The sequence below is a fragment of the Humulus lupulus genome, chromosome X (genome assembly GCF_963169125.1).
Source record: "Humulus lupulus chromosome X, drHumLupu1.1, whole genome shotgun sequence".
In the NCBI taxonomy this organism is placed as follows: domain Eukaryota; kingdom Viridiplantae; phylum Streptophyta; class Magnoliopsida; order Rosales; family Cannabaceae; genus Humulus; species Humulus lupulus.
In genome coordinates, this window is record NC_084802.1 from 204095830 (window position 1) to 204119536 (window position 23707).

At 32.5% G+C, this 23707-nt stretch overlaps 1 protein-coding gene across 1 annotated transcript; it reads right to left on the minus strand.

The window, feature by feature from the left end:
• Positions 1-22958: 22958 nt before the first annotated feature.
• Positions 22959-23426, minus strand: LOC133806652 (uncharacterized). Its single transcript, XM_062244748.1, has one exon. The coding sequence runs from the start codon at positions 23424-23426 to the stop codon at positions 22959-22961; it is 468 nt and encodes a 155-aa protein (XP_062100732.1).
• Positions 23427-23707: the final 281 nt, after the last annotated feature.

Genomic DNA, 23707 nt, shown 5'->3' on the forward strand with positions numbered 1-23707 from the left:
CTGATCAGTATTCATATCTTTGTGTGAGAAAGGTAGTACGCCTTCATGGAATTTGAGGTCTATCTTATCAGATGAGGACTCTGTTCTTACTTCTAAGTCTTGAGGAAGATTGCAGAAGGCAATGAGTATATAGATGGAGTTTAGTACAGTTCATTATCCTCAGACTAATGGTAAATCGGAGAGAGAGAGTTATCCAGTTATTGGAAGGGCACTCTATGAGATAAGGTATGATAGAGAATGTATATCACTTATTCATTGGAATGAGATGGGTGGGATGTTGATTTTGGATCCTGAGGTATTTCAGGGGATCATTGAGATTATTAAAAGGTTAGAGCTTGGATGCTCACTTTTCAGAGTAAATGGAAAAGTTATGATGATTTGAAAAGCAGAAACATGGAGTTCCAAGTAGAAGATTGCATCTTCCTTGAAGTATCACCATGGAAAGGGGTGAGGGGATAAGGGCAAGTTGAGCCCTAGATTGGTAGAACCGTTTGAAATCCTAGATAGGATCAGTTATGTTGCCTTTGAGTTAACATCAGTTTTGGCATTGTCAGCTGTATACAATGTATTTTATATTTCCATGTTGAGGTCATGGGTTAGAAGAGACTCATGGGTTGAGTTATGAGAATCTGGAGATTGAGGCTAAGTTATCCTTTGAGGAGTATCCAGTTTATATCTTAACATAAAGAACAAGGTTTTGATAAACAAAGCTATACCTTTAGTTAAGGTATGATACGGAAACAGTGAGGTTGAGGGAACGACCTAGGAAACTGGAATCAGTTGTGCGGAATTTATATTCCGGGCGATTCAAATAAATTTCGAGGATGAAATTATGTAAGGAGGGGATAGTTGTAATGACTCAAATTTCCTAATAAGGTTTAGGACCTTGATTAGGAGGTTGGGAGGGCTATAATTTATTTATTATGCCATTAAATGATTATATGCATGTTTATGTGAATTATATTATTATATGATGATAAATGCATCCATATGGGTTCACTTTTAATTATAAGTCCATTTTGGTAATTTGGCCCGTTGAGGGCACATTTGTATATTTTCATGCATGTTGGTGAATTTTGAGTAAGACCACATCATGATATGGATTTGTTCGAGCCATTCGACATGAGACGATCTTTGAATGCAAGTTATCGGTTTGGTCATAGCAGGGTTAATTTCAGGGCTCGGAGTGAGTCTCGGGGTAATTTGGTGATTAGAACATTACCGGCAATTAAATGGAAATGAGATATGATTTATTAGCATTTGAGAATATTGGGAATAATAAGAATTGGAGGGTGTTAATTATGATTAACGAGATAGGCAGGAAATGACGATTTTGCCCTTGGTGACTGTTAAGGGTTTTAAATAGGCTTGGGGGCATTTTGGTCTTTTGACCAGGGATAGATATAAACCATTGAGAAGCTGTAGAAGGCTGTAGAAAACAGAGCATCATCTTCTCTTCTTCCGTTCATCATTTCTTCTTCATTTCTCTTTGAATTTTGAAGCTCCTTTTGAGGAACCAAGCTAGGGAACCAAGCCTTGATGATCTAGGGTTATGTTCTACCATTGAAAAGGGTGTGATATTGAGATTAAGGTGAGTTTCTAGCCATTAAAACTCTAGTTCTTGCTTTGTTTTTCCTTTTGATGTTCAATTGGGATTTTGATTGGGATAATGAGAATTGTTGGGAGTTTTTGGCAAAGGTTGCTTGGGTTATGATGCCTAGGACATGTAGAGTAGGTATTTGGGTTCATTTGGGGGTTTGGATGGAGTTTGGGATCAAGTTTTTAAGGTTGGAATTGGAAAACTCGAAGGAGGAAGAACCAGGGCTGGTTTAGCCTCGTTCTAGCGCTATAGCGCTCAAGGGAGGGCGCTACAGCGCTAGCCAGGGCAAATCAATCCTTGTTGTAGCGCTGGGGCACTAAGGGGGCAGGGCTGTAGCGCTACCCTGCTATTCTTGATGCATATTTTGGGCACTTTTGAGAGTTTTTAGCTTGAGGTTTCAATTCTTAAGGCTCGGGATCGAATCTACTAGCCGTTTGAGTACGATTCGAGGTCCCGGGAGTGAGGTTTAGGTCAAGAACCTTTTATTGTTAATTTTATTAATTGGATTCCATGTTTGGTTATGACTAGGTGACTGCTAAGGGATTAAATGATTGATCATTCTCAAGGGTCATTCGTTTGTTATTTCTCGCTCGAACCAGAGGTAAGAAAACTGCACCCAGTATGTGATGCATGAGAAACATGTGATTATGGCATGAAAAGAATATTGAATATGAGATTGATCAGAGCTTGAGTTTCTGTATTTTTACATGATCATAATTATGCTAGTGATTGTTAAGTAAGCATGCTGAATGCCCTACATTTGGATATTTGACATATGATATATGACTGGTTGCATTGCTTGTGTGTGGCACTTACCCATGAGTCAGAAATAGGCACTAGCCGTATGGTATTGGTTTAAGAGTCAAGGACGGCACTGATGTGTTCAACACAATTCGAAAAGATTAGATCTAATCAACATAAGCATTGAATGACTCATCATGAGCATTAATGCTTGACTGATCTCAAGTTCGATGAAAACTAAAAGCGCTCCTCTAGCCTAATGGCTAGTCACTTAGAGCCAAGGCCAGAAGGCCCAGGTGACTGCATCATCACATGGCTAAAGGTGTAGAGCCGATGTTAGTGACTCATTCATCAGTCACTCATCTAATTAGGGCTACACGCCCTAGTATGATTATAAGAATCTCAAGTGTTAAATCACTCATCTGATTAGGGCTACACGCCTTAGCATGATTATTAGAATCTCAAGTGTTAATCACTCATCTAATTAGGGCTACAAGCCCCAACATGATTATCAGAATCTCAAAGTGTTAATCACTCATTTGATTAGGATTGACTTGATAGTCATCCATTCAGGAGGGCAAGATCCCCCATTATTATATGAACTTATTTGCATGCATGAATATGGATATTATTGCTAGGCATGCACATTATGATTTAGTAACATGTTATTACTGTTCATGAGCATATTGAGTTTTTTTGCTGAGCTTCGGCTCACGGGTGCTATGTGGTGTAGGTAAAGGCAAAAGAAAGATGGACCATCCTTGAGTTGGAGAGCTTAGGTGACGATATGTACATATGCGGCAGCTCGACCGCCATGGCCGAGGGTTGAAAAAGGAACTAGGGTTAAACCCTTGGCTAGATGTAAATATTTTGTTGTAATTAACCTTTAAATTATATTTTTGGGATCTCAATGTATACAGTAAACGTTTTAGTGAAACGTTGTATCTTAACCAAATTTTTTAACCCTGAACTGGTAATCATACTTAGTTACACGTTTATGGCCAAATGACTCGATTAGCGAGTTTAGCACTGTTTAAATTTCAGCAATCATGTCATCACATTAATTTTAAGGCATGAGTTTTCAAAACATAATTTTACTATCCTTTTAAGAAAAAACAATTTTCCATAATACTAAACAGTTTTTCTATTAAACCAATTTAACAAATTAATCAAATATGTTTGTATACCTTCATGGATTTAACAACATTATGCCACACTAACAACACCAAAATTAAACCATTCTAAACCATATAACACACCCAATGCCAAATTTCTATATAGCATAATACATAAAAGATTACAAATTTGACATGCTCATAATCAATAGTTTTAAAAGAAGGAATAGAGAAACCAAAACACAATTTCACAACCTTTTAATATACCCTAGGCTGAAACCCCATATGTCATAACAACTACATGAATCACAATTTCCACATAGCTTATCATCATACCCCAACATGCTCCTATTATAACAATATTTCCACAACTCTTTCATGCTCAAAATAAAATAAAGAAACCCTAAGCCTGAAGCATGCCATAGCCAAATATACATAGAATCATATAACAAGTTTTAACCTTCGAACTCATCACGCTTTCAAATAAAAATATAACCATTCATTCAAATCATAGACATGATTATCCAAATCCAACATAAATATCACAATCCTAAAGCATGTACTAAACATAGTCACTTTATAAAACAAAAAGAAAATTCTAGAACTCCTACACATGCCTTGGCTGAAACCTACATGAAATACATACTCTTGAATCCAACAAATTAATCAACCACCCATCATGTTTCTAATCAAGCCATCATATTAACGCATGCATTCATTATATCTATAGTGCAAAACATACACCAAAACAATTATTCATCAAGACCAAAATAATCAAAACATTAGCTTTCATTCTAATCATAATTTTCAAAAACAACAATCAATACTTCGAGATCATAACAAGAACATTTCACCATCAAGTAAACAAAGAGGTTGGGAAATCTCATTACCTCCTTTGATTATGTTCAAGAACATAAAAGCTATGGCTAAGCCCTTGATACCTATATTCAACAAATACCAATCACAAAAGAAAACTCTTAGAATTTTAAGAAGGTTAGAAGATGAACTTAGATGATTCAAAAAAAAAAAAAAAAAAAAAACCAATACAAAAACACACACTCTAGAATTGTCAAAATCCTCTTCTTCTTCTCTCATCCTTCTTTCTCATCTTTATTTTCCTCTTCCTCTCCTTCTCGCTGAGCCCTCTCTCTCTACTCTTGTGCAGTCGGCTAGCACGCCAAAAATGGGGTTCTCTATTCTCTCATTCCCTTATAAAACCCTAAGACTCTATCAAAATTAAAAGGAAAAGGAAGGGAAATTACTAGCATCTTAATTTCCCAATCATTTGCATTGATAGCAAAAGGATAAGCTTGACACCTAAGGAAACAAAATGGGAAACCACATGCTCCTCTCCCTCTCCCTTTCACACACACTCACCCCCTCTCATTCTCTCTATATACTCGGCTATGTGTGGCCTTTTCACACTAACATCTTCATAATTCTACCTTCCAAAAATAGCTTAGGTCAACCAATCAATCCTTGCATCTTTCTCCCTTTATTTTCTTTTAAATTTTTCTATCAAATTAAATTAAATAAAATGGAAAATACTTTCTCATTTACACTTGTGTGAACACAAGTGTTCTAGAAATATCTCATTTCTAAAATAAATATTAGAAACTAAATTGTATGGTAGTCTATTGCATGCTCACCATGCTTACGATGCCCATGCACACACACAAGTGCTAGGGTGCATTTCTACTAACCATGCTCCTTGGTACACAACCTAAACTCAAGAAATCACAAAATAAAACAATTGACAATTTAATTCATATAATTTCTACCAAACAATTTCAAACAATAAAAGTAAATTCCTAACACTTAACAATTAATAATAAAATAAAGCACACATACTAATAAAATAAATTTGGCGCGCTACATTTTATTTCTCATTTTGATATTATACAAACAATTGTTAGAGGAGTTTGAATATATTAGATATTTATTCATAGTGAAGTAGGTTAGGATATGAAATTGTGTGTTGCGGAGATAACAGAATGTTGAGAACATGTGTGTCTTAGTGAAGTAAGTTCTGCTAATTCTGTGTGTTGCAGTGGTTTTTGGATGAAATTATGCATGTTGATTGTTGTGTTTTGTTTGAATTGAATTTAAAGGTTCTAATAATTTGGGATATATTATAGAAACAGAGGAAACTCTCTCCAATTTTTTTAAAGATTAATATATTGATTGAACATGTTTTATAGGTTAATATGTAATAGTTATGTTTGTTTATGTTGAAATAGTAAATACATATGAATTTGAGATATGTTATAGAAATATAGGAAACTCTGCCCTTTTTTTTTTATAATTTATTAATTGAACATATTTTTGTTCAATTACCATATTAATTTTCTTTTCAATATTGGCTTACGAACTAGGTAGATATTATCATTATAGATAAATCATGGATGCTTGAGAATAGAGAAACACAATAATTTCAAGCTGAATTCCACCAATTTTTAGAATTTTGCCAAACAAATTGTAGTGAACTGAAAATAATTCCTTGTCCATGTATAGATTGTGGTAATTGATGAAAATGAAATATTGCCATGATAAAGAATCATATATTTTGTTGGGGATTTGATACAAGTTATAGTACATGATATTGGCACGGGGAATCATTGAAAAATAATAATCCCTATCCAAATCATCAAGCAAATGGATATGGATTATTATTTTTCAATGATTCCCCATGCCAATACCATGTACTATAACTTGTATCAAATCATATATTTTGTTGGGGATTTGATACAAGTTATAGTACATGGTATTGGCATGGGGAATCATTGAAAAATAATAATCCCTATCCATTTGCTTGATGATTTGGATAGGGATTATTATTTTTCAATGATTCCCCAGGTCAATACCATGCACTATAACTTGTATCAAATCCCCGAAAAAATACCATGTATCGTCAAAATAATGTTTCCCCATGCCAATACCTTGTACTGTAATCCTTATCATTGAAAAAGTTTTTGAATATGTAATATGTGTGATTGATTCTACAGATGCATTGGGAAAAGCATGCACCCAAATTCACGACAGTTATACAAATTTTTTGACACTGAACATCTTTCTATTGGCAATGATGATAATATAAATAATACGGTAGATCTTATAGAAAAATGGATGATGACCATGGATGGACGATGCCAAATATATTTCATTCATTGGATTGTTAAGTAAGAACGAACTACCTAAAACATTATCACTACTATCTTTGGCTTTTACTCATATAATAATTATCATTTATTATTGTTTTAGCCAACATTGGATGTTGGTGCTCGTGATGATGATGGGGATGACTATAATTCTGGACCCATTGCGTAATCATAAATCTCCACCAATAATAAATGAGGCTATGGAAAAATAAGTTTTTCAGTTTTTATGTATCCAATGTTAATTTTTCAGAGTTGAGATTATAATATATATAATTAATATTTAATTTTTTAGAGCATAAGCATAATGTTTGGGAAATGAATACATTGGAAAATTTACAAATCTAGCGAGAGTTTCTGAAAGTCATGAATGTGAGTTTTATCTTTTATGTATTAAGATATATTTATGATCTTGTAAATGCACAAAATTCGACAGAAGTTCTAAAAAAGAAAGTAAGTTATTTTTTATATTTTTATTGTTCAAGAAAAACTATATATAGTACTTAATCATCTAATATATATTTACTTGTCAATTTTGTAGTGGTTTGACAAAAATATATTGAGTGTCAAGGATGACCTACTTCCACTGCAAATTAGCGGTTGGTTAGCAAGATTGACGCCATTTATTTATCAAGTCTAATTTTTCTTATGTGTAACTTGATTTGTATGTCCTTAGTTTTTCTTATGTATGTATACCAAACTACTTATGTATATATAAATGACATCTTTTAATTAGTAATGATATGTCTTTTTTTTAAAAAAAATAGTAATGATATACGATTGTTTTTTTTTAATTTTTATTTATAAATTATATTTATTTAGATAACAATTTATAAAATATAGTTATATAATAATAACATAAAATATGGTATTATATATTAAAAAAATTAAATATAATTTGGTATTAAATATAGTATTATTAATATAATTCTATTGGTATTAAACCAAAGTATTTAATTCGAAATAAAAAATAATTATAGATGAAAATAAAACAAAAATAATTATATATATAAAAAAAGAAAAAAATATATAAAATTATTAGTTTAGGCCTACTTTTTTACTTAAAATATTTATGTATTATTAATTATAATTATTTTTTTTGAACGCATCACCTCATAATTAGTGTTTATATTATTAATTATGAAAGTTAATTTTATTTAATCGTGATTCTCAAATCTAGTTATTTTACATAATAATTTCCTATTTTTAAAAAAACCGCATAGAAAGAAATTATTTATTTATCGAGGACATCTCTACCGAGAACATCTAAAATTGTTCTTGGTAGAGGCATATTCAGAACCCTACCAAGACTTCGCAATTTTTTTCTCTTCATTTAAGTGGCTATACTGAGAACTTATGGACTTATACCTAGAATAAATGTTCTCGGTAGAAGTCCTTTATATTAGTCATCTTCCTTAGCTCCCTTCATTTTCTCTGAAACGGAAAAACACATAACCTTTTTCTCTCCGCCCCCAAATCCCTGTGCCCTGGATTTCAGCCCCCAAACAGTGGTTTTTTAGAAATCTTCCCCTCCAAAGTAGATTTAGTCATCAAGAGGCTCTAATCAATGTATATATTTGTATATTTTTCCTTTTATTTTGTATTTACCTCTTTCTAATTAGGTTTTTTTTTTCTCACTCTTTACTCCGATTTTGTTATTTTTTTCTTCTTCAAATTTTGAAGCTATCTTGTTGAATCATACTCAACTCTCACACGTATGTATGAATTTGGGTTTTTTATTTTATAATTTTTTGTATTTTTTGAAAATTGTTTTGGGTATTTTTCTTTGTAAAAATGGCTTAAATTCTATGCTTGACAATTTTTTTAATAATTCTCTTTCTCATGTATGAATAAAGGTTTTGATTTTTTTGATTTATAATTTTGTAATTATTTTTAATATTTTCGGATTTTTTTGTTGTTGGTGAAAATGAAAAAAAAAAACTTGTTTTTACATTTTTTTATATGTTTATTATATGTCATACTATATATATAATATTTGATTTTATATTTATAATAGGTAAGATTTATAATTAGAGATAAAAATTAGGTAAAAGTTTAGTTATATGTAATTTTTAGAGCATAATGTTGTGTAGTATTTTAGTGAAATGCATATATATGTTTAGGATTTCGTTATTATAATTTTTTGGATAAATAATTAATTTATTAGCAATTAGTTTGTGTTAGATTAATTAGTAATGAACATGAGTAATAAAATAGGTTAAATGTTTAAGATGTTAAAAAGTAAGATTGTACATTGTATGTTGGATGATATGTTTTAACATATTTGATGATGTAAAATTGTGTTTGGACTGTTCTGGTTATTTCTGGATATTTTTTGTATCTTATTTGCATGTTTTTAAATTTTTGGATAGATAAAAATATAGCTGTTACGATGTCTAATTTTTTATTAAATTATTATGTAAAATAACTAGATTTGAGAATCACTATTAAATAAAATTAACTTTCATAATTAATAATATAAACACTAATTATAAAGTGATGCGTTCAAAAAAAAAATTATAATTAATAATACATAAATAGTTTAAGTAAAAAAGTAGGCCTACACTAACAATATTTTTTAATCTAATCTTAGTAATTTAATAAGTTAAATAACCCTTAAAAAATAAAATTAAATAAAAATTAATAAGTCTAATAATCACCTTAAAAAAATAAGTTATCCTAAACTATTAAGATTGTACATGGTATAATGGATGATATGCTTTAACATATTTGATGATGTAAAATTGTATTTGGACTGTTATGGTTATTTTTGGATATTTTTATGTCTTATTTGGAGGTTTTTAAATTTAGGGATGGATAAAAATATAGTGGTTATGTTGTTGATTTTTTTTTATAAAATGGGTATTTGCGGCATAAATACCCAATGTTTTACATTTGTTACAGTTAAATACCTAATATTTTGCTTTTACGAAAAAAATATTTAATGTTCAATATATGTTAAAGATAAATAACTAATCTTTTTTCTTTGTGGCAAAAATACCTAAAGTTGCTAAAACATTACTTTTGCAGTACCTCATGTGTTGGAACTGTTAAGCATATTGACTAATGAGACATTTGTCACTCTGTAATCGGTCTATTTCATATTTATTTTGTTTAAAAAATATTTTAAATTAGAAAAATGAATTGAAAAGACATTTTAAATTAATACAAATTTAAATAATACATATTTTGATAAAAAAAAATACCTAAATTACAGAGTAATACATATCTGGTGAGTCAACACTTAATAGCTCCAACAGAGGAGGTATTGAAAAAAGTAATGTTTTAAAAACTTTAGGTATTTTTGCCGCAAAGATAAATGATTATGTATTTATCTTTAACATATATTGAACATTGAGTATTTTTGCCGTAAAAATAAAATATTAAGTATTTAACTGTAATAAGTGTAAAATATTGAGTATTTATGCCGCAAATATCCCTTTATAAAATTAGGATATTTGAAAATTATTTAAAAAAAAAGAGTAATAAAAAAATGGTAAATAAAATATTAAATTTATTAAATTATTATGTAAAATAACAAGATTTTTGAATCATAATTAAATAAGATTAACTTTCATAATTAATAATATAAACACTAATTATAAAGTGATGCGTTCAAAAAAATAAATAATTATAATTAATAATACATAAATATTTTTAGTAAAAAATAGGCTTAAACTAATAAAATAATTTATATTCTAATCTTAGTAGTTTAATAAGTTAAATAACCACCTTAAAAAAATAAAATTAAATAAAAAAATTAAATGAATAATTTAAAAAGTTTAATAATCACCATACAAAAAAAAGTTATCCTAAACTATTAAAAGAAAAAAATTAAACTAAACAAATTAAAAAAATTACTAAATTTTAGAAGTTGATTTTTCACCTTATAAAGAGTAATTGAAATAATATTTAAACTTACACATATTATAGTGAGACTTTATAATACAACATGATTGACTAAAAAGAGCACAAGACTCTTCCAAAGAGAATTGATTTTATCTAATTTTTAGCAAAGATAGGAAAGTGTGTTATTATCACATAGTGATAATTTTTTATTTATTTAGATTTTTACTAAAAGCCTTACACCCGTTCGGTGAGGGTGAGTCATGAAGAGCTCTTAAATTTATCTCTCTCTAATTGTCTAGTTCAGAAAATTTGAGAATACTGTATACTTATAATGTGATCTATTACTCATTTATTGTTTCATTTGTAGAGATTTATGTATGCATCTCTTTTGTTCTCATAAGTGGGCAAACTTAATTTTAATTTGCGCACTTATGAGAACTATGAGATGTGATGCTGAAATTTTTACAAATATGAAACAATATTATAAGTGTAGATCACACTATATGTATATAGTAAATATAAATGAGATAGGTTCTTTACCCTTATAAAAATGGAGTGAAAAAGTGGATTATGACACATACACATACACACACAAATTTGTTGTAAGTTTGATGAATAAGTGTTTCGTGCAGTGTTACACATGTACAATTCGATCAACAAAAGTTGGATTAATTTGGCAAATCGATTATCTGATGAGTATGAAGCTGGTGTGATGGATTTTCTTGGGAGAGCTAGGCAGTGCATCGACTCAAGGGGATTGGTGAAATGTCCTTGTAGGAGGTGTGTGAACATTGAATTTCAGACGGTTGATGTATTAGAAAATCATTTCTTTGCCAATGGTTTTCTACGGAAATATACCAATTGGCATTGACATGAAGATGAGGAAATAGTACCAATGAGGAAAGAGGTAGATCAAAATGATGAAGATGAAATGATGGATGTTCTCAATGATGTCATGCAAAATGAGAATGATGAATATGAAGAGAATGAGTGTGATCAAGAGATACTTACAATAGACTACAGGGGTAGGCAACATTATAATAATTTGTTTGCTGAGATCGAGGCTCCATTATTCCATGTGTGTCATAATTACACATCGTTGAATTTCCTTGTGATGTTGATGCATTTCAAAGTGTTGGGAAAAATTCCCAACAAAATATTTGATGGAATGCTGGAGTTGTTACATGATGCATTTCCAGTCCCAAATATGCTTCCAAAATCACATTATGCAGCGAAAAAATTGTTGTGTAAACTTGGATTGGGGTACGAGTCAATCCACGTTTGCAAGCATGATTGCGCATTGTTTTGGAAAGAACATGTTGTTATATGTTCTCGGTATAGCCCTATTAGATGAAAAAATTAGGTAGATTTCCACAAACGACATTTCTATTATATACCGACAATAGTTGTCCTCGCTATAGGCTATACCAAGGAAACATTTAATGTGCTCGGTAGAATTTGATGTCTACTGACGAGGCTCTACCGAGAACTTTCTACTAATAACATGTTCTCGATATAGCCTCTACTGACCATATTCGGGCTTCTGCCGATGACTTTTGTTGTCGGTATAGCCCCCATTTTTTGTACCAACAAATAAAATTAGTCAATTATGAATTTTTAAACTGAGGAGGGGGAAAGCACATATAAATGTACTATGTTTTATTTAAAACAACATTTTGAAATACAATTATTAATTATAGTAACTGTAAGTGTAGATGCATTTTTTGAGTGTGAGCTGCCTCTACCCATAAACGTAATGTTTGATAGTAAATTTTAATTGAAATGAGAAGATGAAAGACTTAAATCAACATATCATTAATTATAAAAGTAAGGAGTTTAACCTTATAAAAAATATAATAATCACGTAAGTTGAAAAAATATTAAAAAATTAAAATGATGTACTAATAAGTTGAAGGGAAACTCTTGTTTTATCTCTATTCGATATTACAGCTGCCTGGGTGTCCAGGATTTCTAATCTTCTTCCGGCCAGGGCTTGTTGGCCCCTCTCTGGGATTGGGCGTTGGTCTGGTCGGAAGGGCCTGTTGATGAGCGGAAAGATTCTGATGGCCCGCGCTTCTTAACGGTGTTGGTTCTGGTCACCTACGCATCATCATCTCTAGTTCATGCGTTTGAATTCTTTTGCTTGTGGGACATTTCTGGTTGGTGCAGATCGGGGTGGGTATCTATTGCTGATGGCTGGGCTACCGTCTACCTCGTCGTAGAAGGAATGGCGATGATCTTGGGCTTGCGTGGGTAGGGGTGGAGTCTCGGAGGCCTGGGTTCGATTAAAGGGAGGACGTTTTGGGGGTTTGGGTTGGATCCGAGAGAGAAATTGGTTTCAATGGTGGTTGGGTGCTTGGGCTCGTGATTATCTTCTGCTTGATGTGTTTTGTTTATTTTTAATAATAATGGTGTTTTGCACCTACTGTCTTACTCCCTCACTTTTGGGTTTGTGACTCTCTTAACGGTATTTTCTTGCGCTGGTTTAGTAGAGTCAATTGGTGTATCTATATTGGATAATATTTGGATGGATCTCCTTTAGATCTGGATTAGGATGTTGTTTAGTTTATTGATCCCTTGTTCAGTGTTCTATCGGCGTGATGTGTGGGCGGTCATGGGTTTGGTGGATTGCTACTTTTATTTTCAATCATGTTTTGATTGATTTTAGGCCTATAGCCATTATTGGAATTGTTTAGTAATTTTTTTTTTGACAAGTGAAATGAATCCATAAAAATGAAAACAAGCCCCCTCAATTGAGTTGTTCGAGCAAAATAAAACTGCTTGAGCTAAAAAAAAAGAACCACCTGCAAAATAAACAAATCAAAAGGGGATTAGCATACTTAATAATGGTAATGATATGAAGAAATTTGATATTGAAAGAAATATTATCCCAAGTTATAATATTTATATAAAAAAACTACAACTTATCAATGAAGTTCTTGAGTCTCGAAGTGTTATCATTAGATCTAAATTATTTATTGTGTCCAATAATTGGAGCTGACCAGCGTAAAGACAAGTCAATAAAGCACATACAACATAAATAAATAAAATTGGATTGACACACAAAATAACGATAATGAAAAGAGGCAATTTATCGTATAATATAATAAATGCTCTTAATGAACATATAATATTATTTATAAATTTATACATAGTGAAGTAACTTTATTAGAAAACAATATTTACAAAAATAGAGTTCAGATAGTCTTAAATACAAATGACTATTGAAGAAAAAATAGATGAGTATAGTTAATTTGATGGAACTTATGATGCAGAGGACTCCATCGAACGGCTTGAACTTGAGGATCCTATTATGAGAAGCACTACTATTTGGAATCATATTTAAAGATAAGATGCTCTTTTTTAAAGACCAAAGGTAGTCGTCATTGTGCTACGCACCTTATTCTTTGAGAAAAAACAAAGGTCCAAAAGTAATGAATCTTATCCTCACTTTAATAAAATAATAGATGATATCTTTTTGTTTTTGTATAAATAGGTTATGGAGTCTGGCTATAGACTCACTTCTTTCTTTTTAAATTTTATTCTCTAAATCCAGATAAACTCCTAAGTCTTGAGTCGTTCGAGCAAAACAAACTGCTTGAGTTTAAAAAGAGAACCATCTACAAAATAAATAAATAAAAAAGTGGAATGGCACACTTAATAATGATAATAATATGAATATATTTGATATTGAAAGAAATATTATCCCAAATTATAATTTTTATATAAAAATAACTACAACTTATCAATGAAGTTCCTGAGGGTGAAAGTATTATCATTAGATCTTAATTATTGAAAATTTTTATGGTAGAGGCTTCAAAAAGAGTTTTACCGGTAGAGTTTTTTTGTGTTATTAATTCGTGAATAGTTTTCGGCGTGATTTTTTTTATGATTGTGTATATCGTAGTTATTTAGAACATTTTGTAAATTTTCAGAAAATTTCGAATAATTTACAGTGTCAAAAATTAATTTAAAAACAGGTTGTTGTACTCGTGACTAAATTTTTTATGCACATAAAAAATAGCATGTTTAATATAATTTTTGTCACTGTAAATTAATAACAATTTTTAAAAATTTATAGAATACTCAAAATAACTACAATATACATAATTAAAAAAATCGCTCCCAAAATTATAAAAATCTTTTTGAAGCCCTACCCTATAATACTCCAAAACTATTTATTATGTCTAATAATAGGAGCTGTCATTTTCAATGCACCTGACCAGTGTAAAAATAAAACACCTACAACATAAATAAATAAAATTGGATTCACACACAAAATAATTATAATGAAAAGACGTAAGATATTTTTAAATAAATATATATCATTCATTTCAATGAAAATATATAATTATAATTATTGTGGTCATGATTCTTTCCTAAGTAAGCAATTCTGTTATTTTATATCGTGAATCTCTATGAAATAAAATGATTTAATATAATTCAATGGAAAAAATAACTCTGTGGATAATTTATTTTAAGCATCTAAAGAAACACTGGATAATTTGTTTATTGTTTGGCTTTTTTAGTTACATATGTATGATTAATTACTGAAAAATAATTTTGAAAATGACAAGATACCGAATGGTCGGTTCACAAAAATGAATAAATAAAAATCAATCAATCTATAATGTGAGAAGAATAGTCAATAATATTCCTCCCTCGTTCTTTATAACACATGATATATATTATATGTATATATTTATCTCTTTAAAACGTTCACATTGCTAATCTAATCCTTTTTCAAACCTATGATGCGCGTCGATGCCTAAAAATGCAATAATGATCTATTTTCCAAACTAATCATTTTTTAAAATTCTATTTAAAAATAATTTGAGTCAACTAAACATATATTTTTTAAAATGCTTACATCCTTTGTAGATATTAAATGCTTTTTTAAGCATGATTGAGTAAGAATTTTCCGAATGAAACAAAACATTTGCATTGAATATCACATGTATAGTGTTATATTTTATTAATATGAAAATTTGACGATCTTAACGGATAATATTGCATTTATTTGACCTACCAACCCCGACAAAAAAAGAAAACTTCTTATTTTTTTTTCGAAGACCTTTCTTTTGGGTCGTCTCACATTAGGATTAAGCACGAAGATTGATTTGATGTAGCGTTCCAACAAAAATAAAACTAGGGTTCCACTCTATTAAGAGGATGTGCGCAAATATAAATATTTATAAAAATAAGTAGAATTTACACTTTATATGACCTTTTTTGCCACATGGGATTTGTAAATTGTTAATGTTTGTAAGATTTTTTTCTTTTACATTTTCAAATATATGACTCTTTTTCTATAATTAAAATATAAATTACAGTTTTTAACACAATTAAGTTGTATTTGTATGAACTCTTTTATATAAGTCTGTCAATATGTATGTTCTTTATAAATATATATTCAAAATAATATACATAGTAGAAAATATAAAATCATACAAACATGTGAATATTATTACAGAGATACGTAAATACAATAATAAAATTATTAGAGTACTTACAAGATGCGTAGCGGAACAATGACTACACCTTTTAGATTCACTAATATTTTGTCATTGTTGAATGCTAGGTATTATAAGGAATTCAAACTGCTTTGAAACAAGACCGCAGTCTTCCAAGTATTTCTCTAAAACAACCTAGTATTTGTGTGGGTAAATCTCAACATATGAGAAGATAATTCATAGAGAGAAAACTAAGAGAGAGTGAGCGGCTATGTATAAAATATTAGGAGTGAATTTTTACCTTGTCAAAATCATCTGACCTAATCCATTCTATAACACTAATATATATAAGCAATTAGCTAGGACATAAAATATGTTTTAGTTACCCATTTTATTTTAATTATTCAATAATTATAATTAATTAAATACTTATCAAAAGAACCAATTATAATTTTGACTTTTATTTAATTCATTTTATTAATATTAATACAAATTTATCAATATTAACAAAATTATCCCAATTGGCTATAATACTCTCTTTTTGAGACATTGCAATAAAAACCTCAAATTTTCTTCTATTTCTTTTCTCACAAAATATCAATAAATAATTTAACATTATTTATTTCTATTGAACTAGCCAATATGATATTTTTATAATTAATAATTAAATTAATTATTCAAGACTATTAGGTTCATTTTGATAAGAGATGGCATGGGGACCATGGATCCATGAACTCAAGCTCCAATAAGTTACTGTGAGTTTATGTAATGCCCTACTGCCTTAGAGTCGTTACCATTTGAGTTATAAATGTGTCATTAGCTCGCTAATCGAGATTTTGGGTTAAAAGTGTGACTAAATTAAAATAAAAATTGTTTAACGACATTAATTATAAAGATTTGGACATTCATTGAAATCATAAAAAGTTATACATTTGAGATTTGAAAATACTGTTCAGAAAATGTATTACAATGCAAAATATAAATACGGTCGACCTAAGTGACAAAACAAATCATTACAATACATTTCCCAAAACAACCTTGGCCGTGAGAACTAGGTAGGTCGAATATGTACCCGTCGCTCCACACTCTTCATACTCATGGTTGATCGACCTTCCCTTTGCTCTTACCTACTCTATAGAGCACCCGTGAGTCGAAGCCCAACAAGAAAACTCAACACATAATAATTCACACATATCACTCCACAATATGCAACAAAACAGTCAACAAACTAAACACATAGTGGCCTACGCCGACCTAGGTGCTTTATCAGGCTCTGGGTTCGCGGTCTTCACTGATCGGGTGGATACAACACCCTTGGAGGGTCTTGCCCTAGCAGCCTGCACTCAGTGTGCTCGACGCCGATCCCGGCCCCATGCCGTACCTGGCCTTCGCCTGTCCCGACCCTCGCCATTCATTCATAAATATGCATAACATTCACTTATATTCACACATGTATTTAACATAAACAATAGGGCCACACCCTGAAACACAAACAATAGGGCCATGCCCTGCTCTACGGGTGCAACAGTTTTCTTACCTATGTCCCGAGCTGATTGACTACCGCGATCCCAAGCACGATCCCCTAATCCGAGCTTTGACAAACACCTAGTCACAACGCATCCATAATAACAATCCATAAAGTTTTAAACCAAATAACAACTTTGGAATATTACTTTAGCCTCCGGGACCTTGAATTCTACTAAACCGGGTAGTAGAACCCTTCCCGAGCCTTAACATTTGGGTTCTCAAGCTTAAAACCTTCATTTCCCCTTTTTCCCCATTTTGAGCTGCGGCTCGCCCCCTAGGGTCACGGCCCGCTACAAGTTAGAGAGCAGAGCTCTCTTTGTTGAAGGACATGGGCCATGGCGCGTCTTGCCTGGGCAATCTCAGGGGCTCCCCAGGCCCTTTTGCATACACGGGTCGCGATGCCTGTAGAACAGGGCCGCAACATGAGCCCCAGAAACCCAGAAACCATCCATTTTTCCTATGTTTTCCCCGAGCCTAAATCCATAATTCATACTCCAAACACCAGCCAAACTTAGAATTAAGCCTAGAATCCTCATCCACACAACCTAAACATCTCAACAATTCAGAAACAATTGCATATCCTCACCAAACTCTCAAAACCAAACCATAATCCAACTCCCATGCATGCTTAAAGTTCTAACATAATTCAACAACTTAAAATCCGTAGCTCTATGATATCTCCAATCCCTGAGCTAATTCCCAAACTCACCAAACCTTCAATCCTTCAATTTATTAGCATTAAGTCTTCAAAACTTAATAAATTCCAAGCACCAAAGAGATGGAGAGAGAGAGAGCCGAGTGAGAGAGAGTATTGAGAGTTCCTACTTTCTTTCTTTTCTTAATTCTAGAAGTGTATTATTTTTTGATCAGTCAAGCCTATCCTCAGCCACCTAAGTCCCCAAAATGCCCAAAATACCCTTAAGTCTATCTTAATTCTTTAGTGCCACCAATGGCAATCCCGTCAATTGCCACATCTCGCTAAATCCTCGAGTGTCCCTATAAATCCCCATTTAATCCTCGATACACCTAAACAAACGTTATATCACCACCTGTTACTCGGTAATTCCCAAACACATACTATATTCCCAAAATACCCCTAGGCTCCTCCTAGGCCAGGTATTCGACCCCGTTGTGACTATTTAGCCATTCCACTCCCTAGGACCGTCTCGAATCGCACATAACAAATATATCACCACACTTTTGTGGTATCAAGCACAACATACAAATATATTGCATTTATACCCTCAGCGGGACAAAATTACAAATATGCCCCTAATAACCAAATTAGGCCCACATGCATATTTAATTCACATAAACATGCATTTTGAATCACATAATCATTTAATTCGCATATTAACATAATTAAATCAATTATTGCCCCCCTCCCTGACATGCTAATCAAGGCCCTAAGCCTTATTAGTAAATTTGGGACGCTACAGTTTATTTATAACAAATAATCTCACTACCTTATATTAATTCCTCGTGACTCCACTATAGACTCAAAATTGCACTCTTAAAATCATAGAACGTTTTACACCAAATGTAAATACGTTATCCATTGTTATAACCATAACCGTCATTCAATCCTCTATAGATGATCTACTAATGAGACGGGTGCACATTACCGTTTTACCCCTCATTGGTATTTTATCCTTAACTCCCACTAAGTTCCTTGTAAATGATATTTTGTAAATTTAATTATAGAAATGAGCACTCAATCATTTAACACTTGAACCAAGTTGTAAGGAAATCATCGTTTCACTTCTTAAATAGAAGCTATAGATTTCATATCTATGATAAATACTCCCACCCAATTATACTACAAAATCTTCAATATGTAAGTATGAGCTAGTCTGTAGGATAAGCTGGTAACGAACAAATCAAAAGACTTGAATAATACAATTAGCAGAATATTAATCACTCAGAATTAAGATTGAATTAACCTATGGTCAATGTTGTGATATGATTAGATTAGATAATAACGATACTTACTTATCTTGTCAATAATCAATATTGGTCCAGTCCAATATAACAAAATACATTTGATCTTATCTACTTGGTCAATGTCCTGAATATGACATCACCAGATGTGTAAGTAGATCTTATCGTAGATTACCCAATCAGTAAAACTCCAGTATACTGATTTAATCTTAAGGCAAAATGTTTTGAAGATATAATTAAAATTATAATCCACTGTGACCGAGTCACTATAATTGTAACTATACATATGTTCAAGATTTTATAAACGTTTGTATTAATAATAATTAATCATGTAATAAAACATGTAAACACCACAATTTGATTGAACAAAATGATTTCTACTACTCTATTGATAATGAATGAATTACATAAGAAATGTGGTTTTATAAGGGCATAAAACCTAACAAACTCCCACTTGCACTTTTAAAACAAACGCGACATTTCTCTCAAACCCATTCCCTCTATATGCTTTAGAAAAGTTGCCTCTCCCAGTGTCTTTGTGAAGGGATCCGCAAGATTGTCCTCCGATGCATTCTTCATGACCTTCACTTCCCCCGTTGCCACATATTCTCTAATGATGTGGTACTTCCACTCTATATGCTTCACTCTTTTGTGGCTCCGAGGCTCTTTAGAATTGGCTATCGCCCCATTGTTGTCACAATAAAAAATGAGGGGTTTAACCATTCCTGGTAAGACTGCTATTTAGAAAGATGGATTCCATGTCGGGACGGTAAACATCCTTTCTTTGAATCTTTCATAGAAAAACACTCAAGCACCTTATCTATGTAAGTTGCTTGAGTTAGAGCCAAAGTTTTTTTTCTTTCTATCCCTCAAAATCTGGATACCAAGGACATAACTTGCTTCACCTAAGTCCTTCATCTGGAATTGAGTTCCCAGCCAGTTCTTTATGTTTGATAATTTCTTGACATTGTTTTCAATGAGCAAGATATCATCCACATAGAGAATCAAGGATACCACAACGTTTTTTTCCTTGAGTTGGTAAACACAGGGCTCATCAACATTCTGCTCAAAACAATAGGTTTTAATGATTTCATTAAACCTTAGATTCGAGGAATGCGAAGCTTGCTTAAGTCCATAAATAGACCTATTCAACTTGCACACTTTATTTTCTTGTCCAGTTACTTTAAACCCTTTTGGTTGATCTATATAAATGGTTTCGTCTAGGTTCCCGTTAAAGAACACTGTCTTGACGTCCATTTGCCAAATCTCATAATCAAGAGCTGCGACTATGGATAAGAGTATGAGAATAGATTTTAGCATGGCAACCAGAGAAAAAGTTTCCTCATAGTCAACTCCTTGTCTCTCGGTATAACCCTTTGCCAAAAGTCGAGCCTTGTAAGTCCCGACCTTTCCATCAACTCCTCTCTTCTTATTTTAGATCCACTTGCACCCACTGGAACTAAAGTCACTAGGTGCTTCTACAAGATCCCAGAACGGAGTTAGAGTACATGGACTCCATTTCAGGGTTTCATGGCTTCAAGCCAAAGATCCTTATCAGCACTACCCATTGCTTGTTTGGAAGACAACAGATCATCGTCACGTGTGTCCCCAACGACCATGTTGGTTTCACCATCCATATGATATCGGATCGGGGTACGAGAAACCCTCCCACTACGACGAGGCATCATAACTGTCTGAACTAGAATTGTGGTTTCTTGTTCTTCCTCGTTAATCTCGACTTGCGTCACTTGAGGAAGATCATCAGGATGTTTTCATTTTCATCAACTTGCGTTGATGGAATTGGAATAGTAGGAATAGCTAAGTTAGATTGCAATTCTGCTAAGACTACTTTGCTACGAGGTTTGAAATTAGACAAGTAGTCCTCCTCAAGAAAAGTAGCATTTGTAGAAACAAACACTTTCTTATCTTCTGGACTATAGAACAGACCACCCCAAGTACCTTTAGGATAGCCAACAAACAAGCAAACTTCAATTCTTGGTTCTAGCTTTTCTTCTTTTTTTCCTTAGGACGTGAGCGGGACACCCCCAAATTCTATAATGACGCAAAATAGGTTCACGACCATTCCATAGTTCTAAGGGTGTTTTTGGAGATAGCTTTAGACGACATGACATTTAAAATGTCACATGCAGTCTGTATGGCATGTCTCCAAAAAGAGATCAGAAGAGTTGAATAACTAATCATGGACTGAACCATTTCCATTAACGTGCGATTCCGATGCTCCGTAACACCATTTTGTTGCAAAGTGCCTGGGGCAGTACGTTGATATAATATCCCAAGTTTAGCTAAATGATCTTGGAACTGCATGTCCATGTATTCTTCACCCCTATCAGATCGCAAGATCTTTAACATTTTACCTAATTGGTTTTGAGCCATTACAAGGGATTCTCAAATGTTTCAAATTTCATATGCATTAGGTAAAGACATGAGTATCTTGAGTATTCATCTATGAAAGTGACAAAATACTCATAACTACCCCTCGCTTGAACATTCGGTGGTCCACAGACATCTGAATAAACCAGCCCTAGTGGTTCTATGGCCCTTTCTCCTTTTGCAGAGAATGGACACTTGATCATTTTACCCTTGAGACAAGATTCTCAGATAGGTAGGTCACCCATTGTGAGTTCCCTCAAAGGCCCAGCCTTTGTTAGTCTTTTGATCCTATCATAGTTAATATGACCATGTTGAAGATGCCAAAGATACGCCATGTTATCGTTATCAATCTTTTATCGTTTGGTGGTCCTAGATCTAGTTACCTTAAATAACTCGTTATTAAAAGCGGAGGATTCGATAGGTCGTAAATGGTATAGCTTGTTTTCCATACATCCAACACACAATTCACTTCCATTCAATGAAATTGATATATTAAAACTTGTGAAAGTTACAACAAAATGTTGTTGATGTAATAAAGAAACTGAAATTAAATTCTGACTAAAGTTTGGAATAAAATAAACATTATTTAAAGCTAAATATTTATTTCCAAAATTTAGACATGCTTGTCCTCTTGCTTCAACATTCACTAATGCCCCATTTCTGAGTCTAAGCTTCAGCTCGCCTTCCTTTACTGGTGTCCAATTGCTAAGTAGCTGCAAATAAGTGCATACATGGTTAGTGGATCCAAAATCTATAATCCATATAGAATTATCATCTTCCAAAACACATGCATCCAAGACAAAAGATTGACAATTACCTTGGGTTCCTCTAGCCTTGAGAGTTGGGCAATCCTTTTTCCAATGCCTTGTCTCCTTGCAGTGGAAACATGCTCCTTTGGCTTTCTTAGTAGTGGGTTTTTCCCCACCAGATTTTGCATCACCTCTAGCTGGTTTTACAGTAGTTGTGGCCTTGCCCTTCTTATTATTTCTCTTATTCCTCTTGTTGCTCTTCGAGGATGAAGCTAAGTTAGCTTCTCCAGGAGAATCATCAGTAGCAGCAACAGGCTTCTTATCATGTCCCTTACTTGGTCCACCATTGATACCTTCAAACATTTGAGTCATTCCGTACTTCAGTTTGTTTAATAATTAGTTGGTGGTGAATGGAAGAAAATTGGGAGGAAGACTATTTAGAATAAGCCCCACTTGAGTTTCCTCGCTCCATGCAATTCTGCCTCTTGAAAGTAGTTCGTCATCTTGATGAAATGATCACGAACATACATTCCAGGTGCCATCCTGACACTAGCATACTTCTTCATTGCCTCGAAACGAGCTTGTCCAGATTTGTGTCCGAACATTTCTTGAAGCTGCTCCATGATTTCATAGGCAGTTTCGACATCCTCCAGCTTCGTCCTTAGCGTGTTCGACATGCTAGCTAGCATGCACGCCTTGGTTTTGTTGTTGGCAGCGAGCCAACGCTCGTACTTCTCCCTTGATTCTTTTGAAGATAAATCACCTGGGACGTCAGGAAAAACTTCAGTCATAACAAACTTGGAGTTGTCGCCGATCAACACAATGTTGATGTTTGACTTCCATTTGCGAAAATTCTCTCCAGTGAGAAGTTTCTTGGAGAGAAGGGAGATAATGGGATTCGACATAGAGCTACAATTATCAATAAGTAGAAATCAATGCGTTGTTTAACAAACATTTATTCACATAAATATTCAGAAATAGCTCAAACATATAAATTATGCATAGATATGTAAAATACTAAAAAACACATATCTACTATTTCTAAGGTATTTTAACTAGCAATGAATACATGTGTCCCTGTAGGCGAGAATCACAAATTCACTTAGTTAAACAGAGTAAACATCTCAATTAATAATAGTCTAAAACTATTATTAATAACCTTCTTATTCGATCCAAGTCACGAAAT

What these genes read in the sequence shown, in the direction of transcription:
- LOC133806652 (XM_062244748.1), bottom strand. Translation starts at nt 23,426, where the DNA reads ATGTCGAATCCCATTATCTCCCTTCTCTCCAAGAAACTTCTCACTGGA.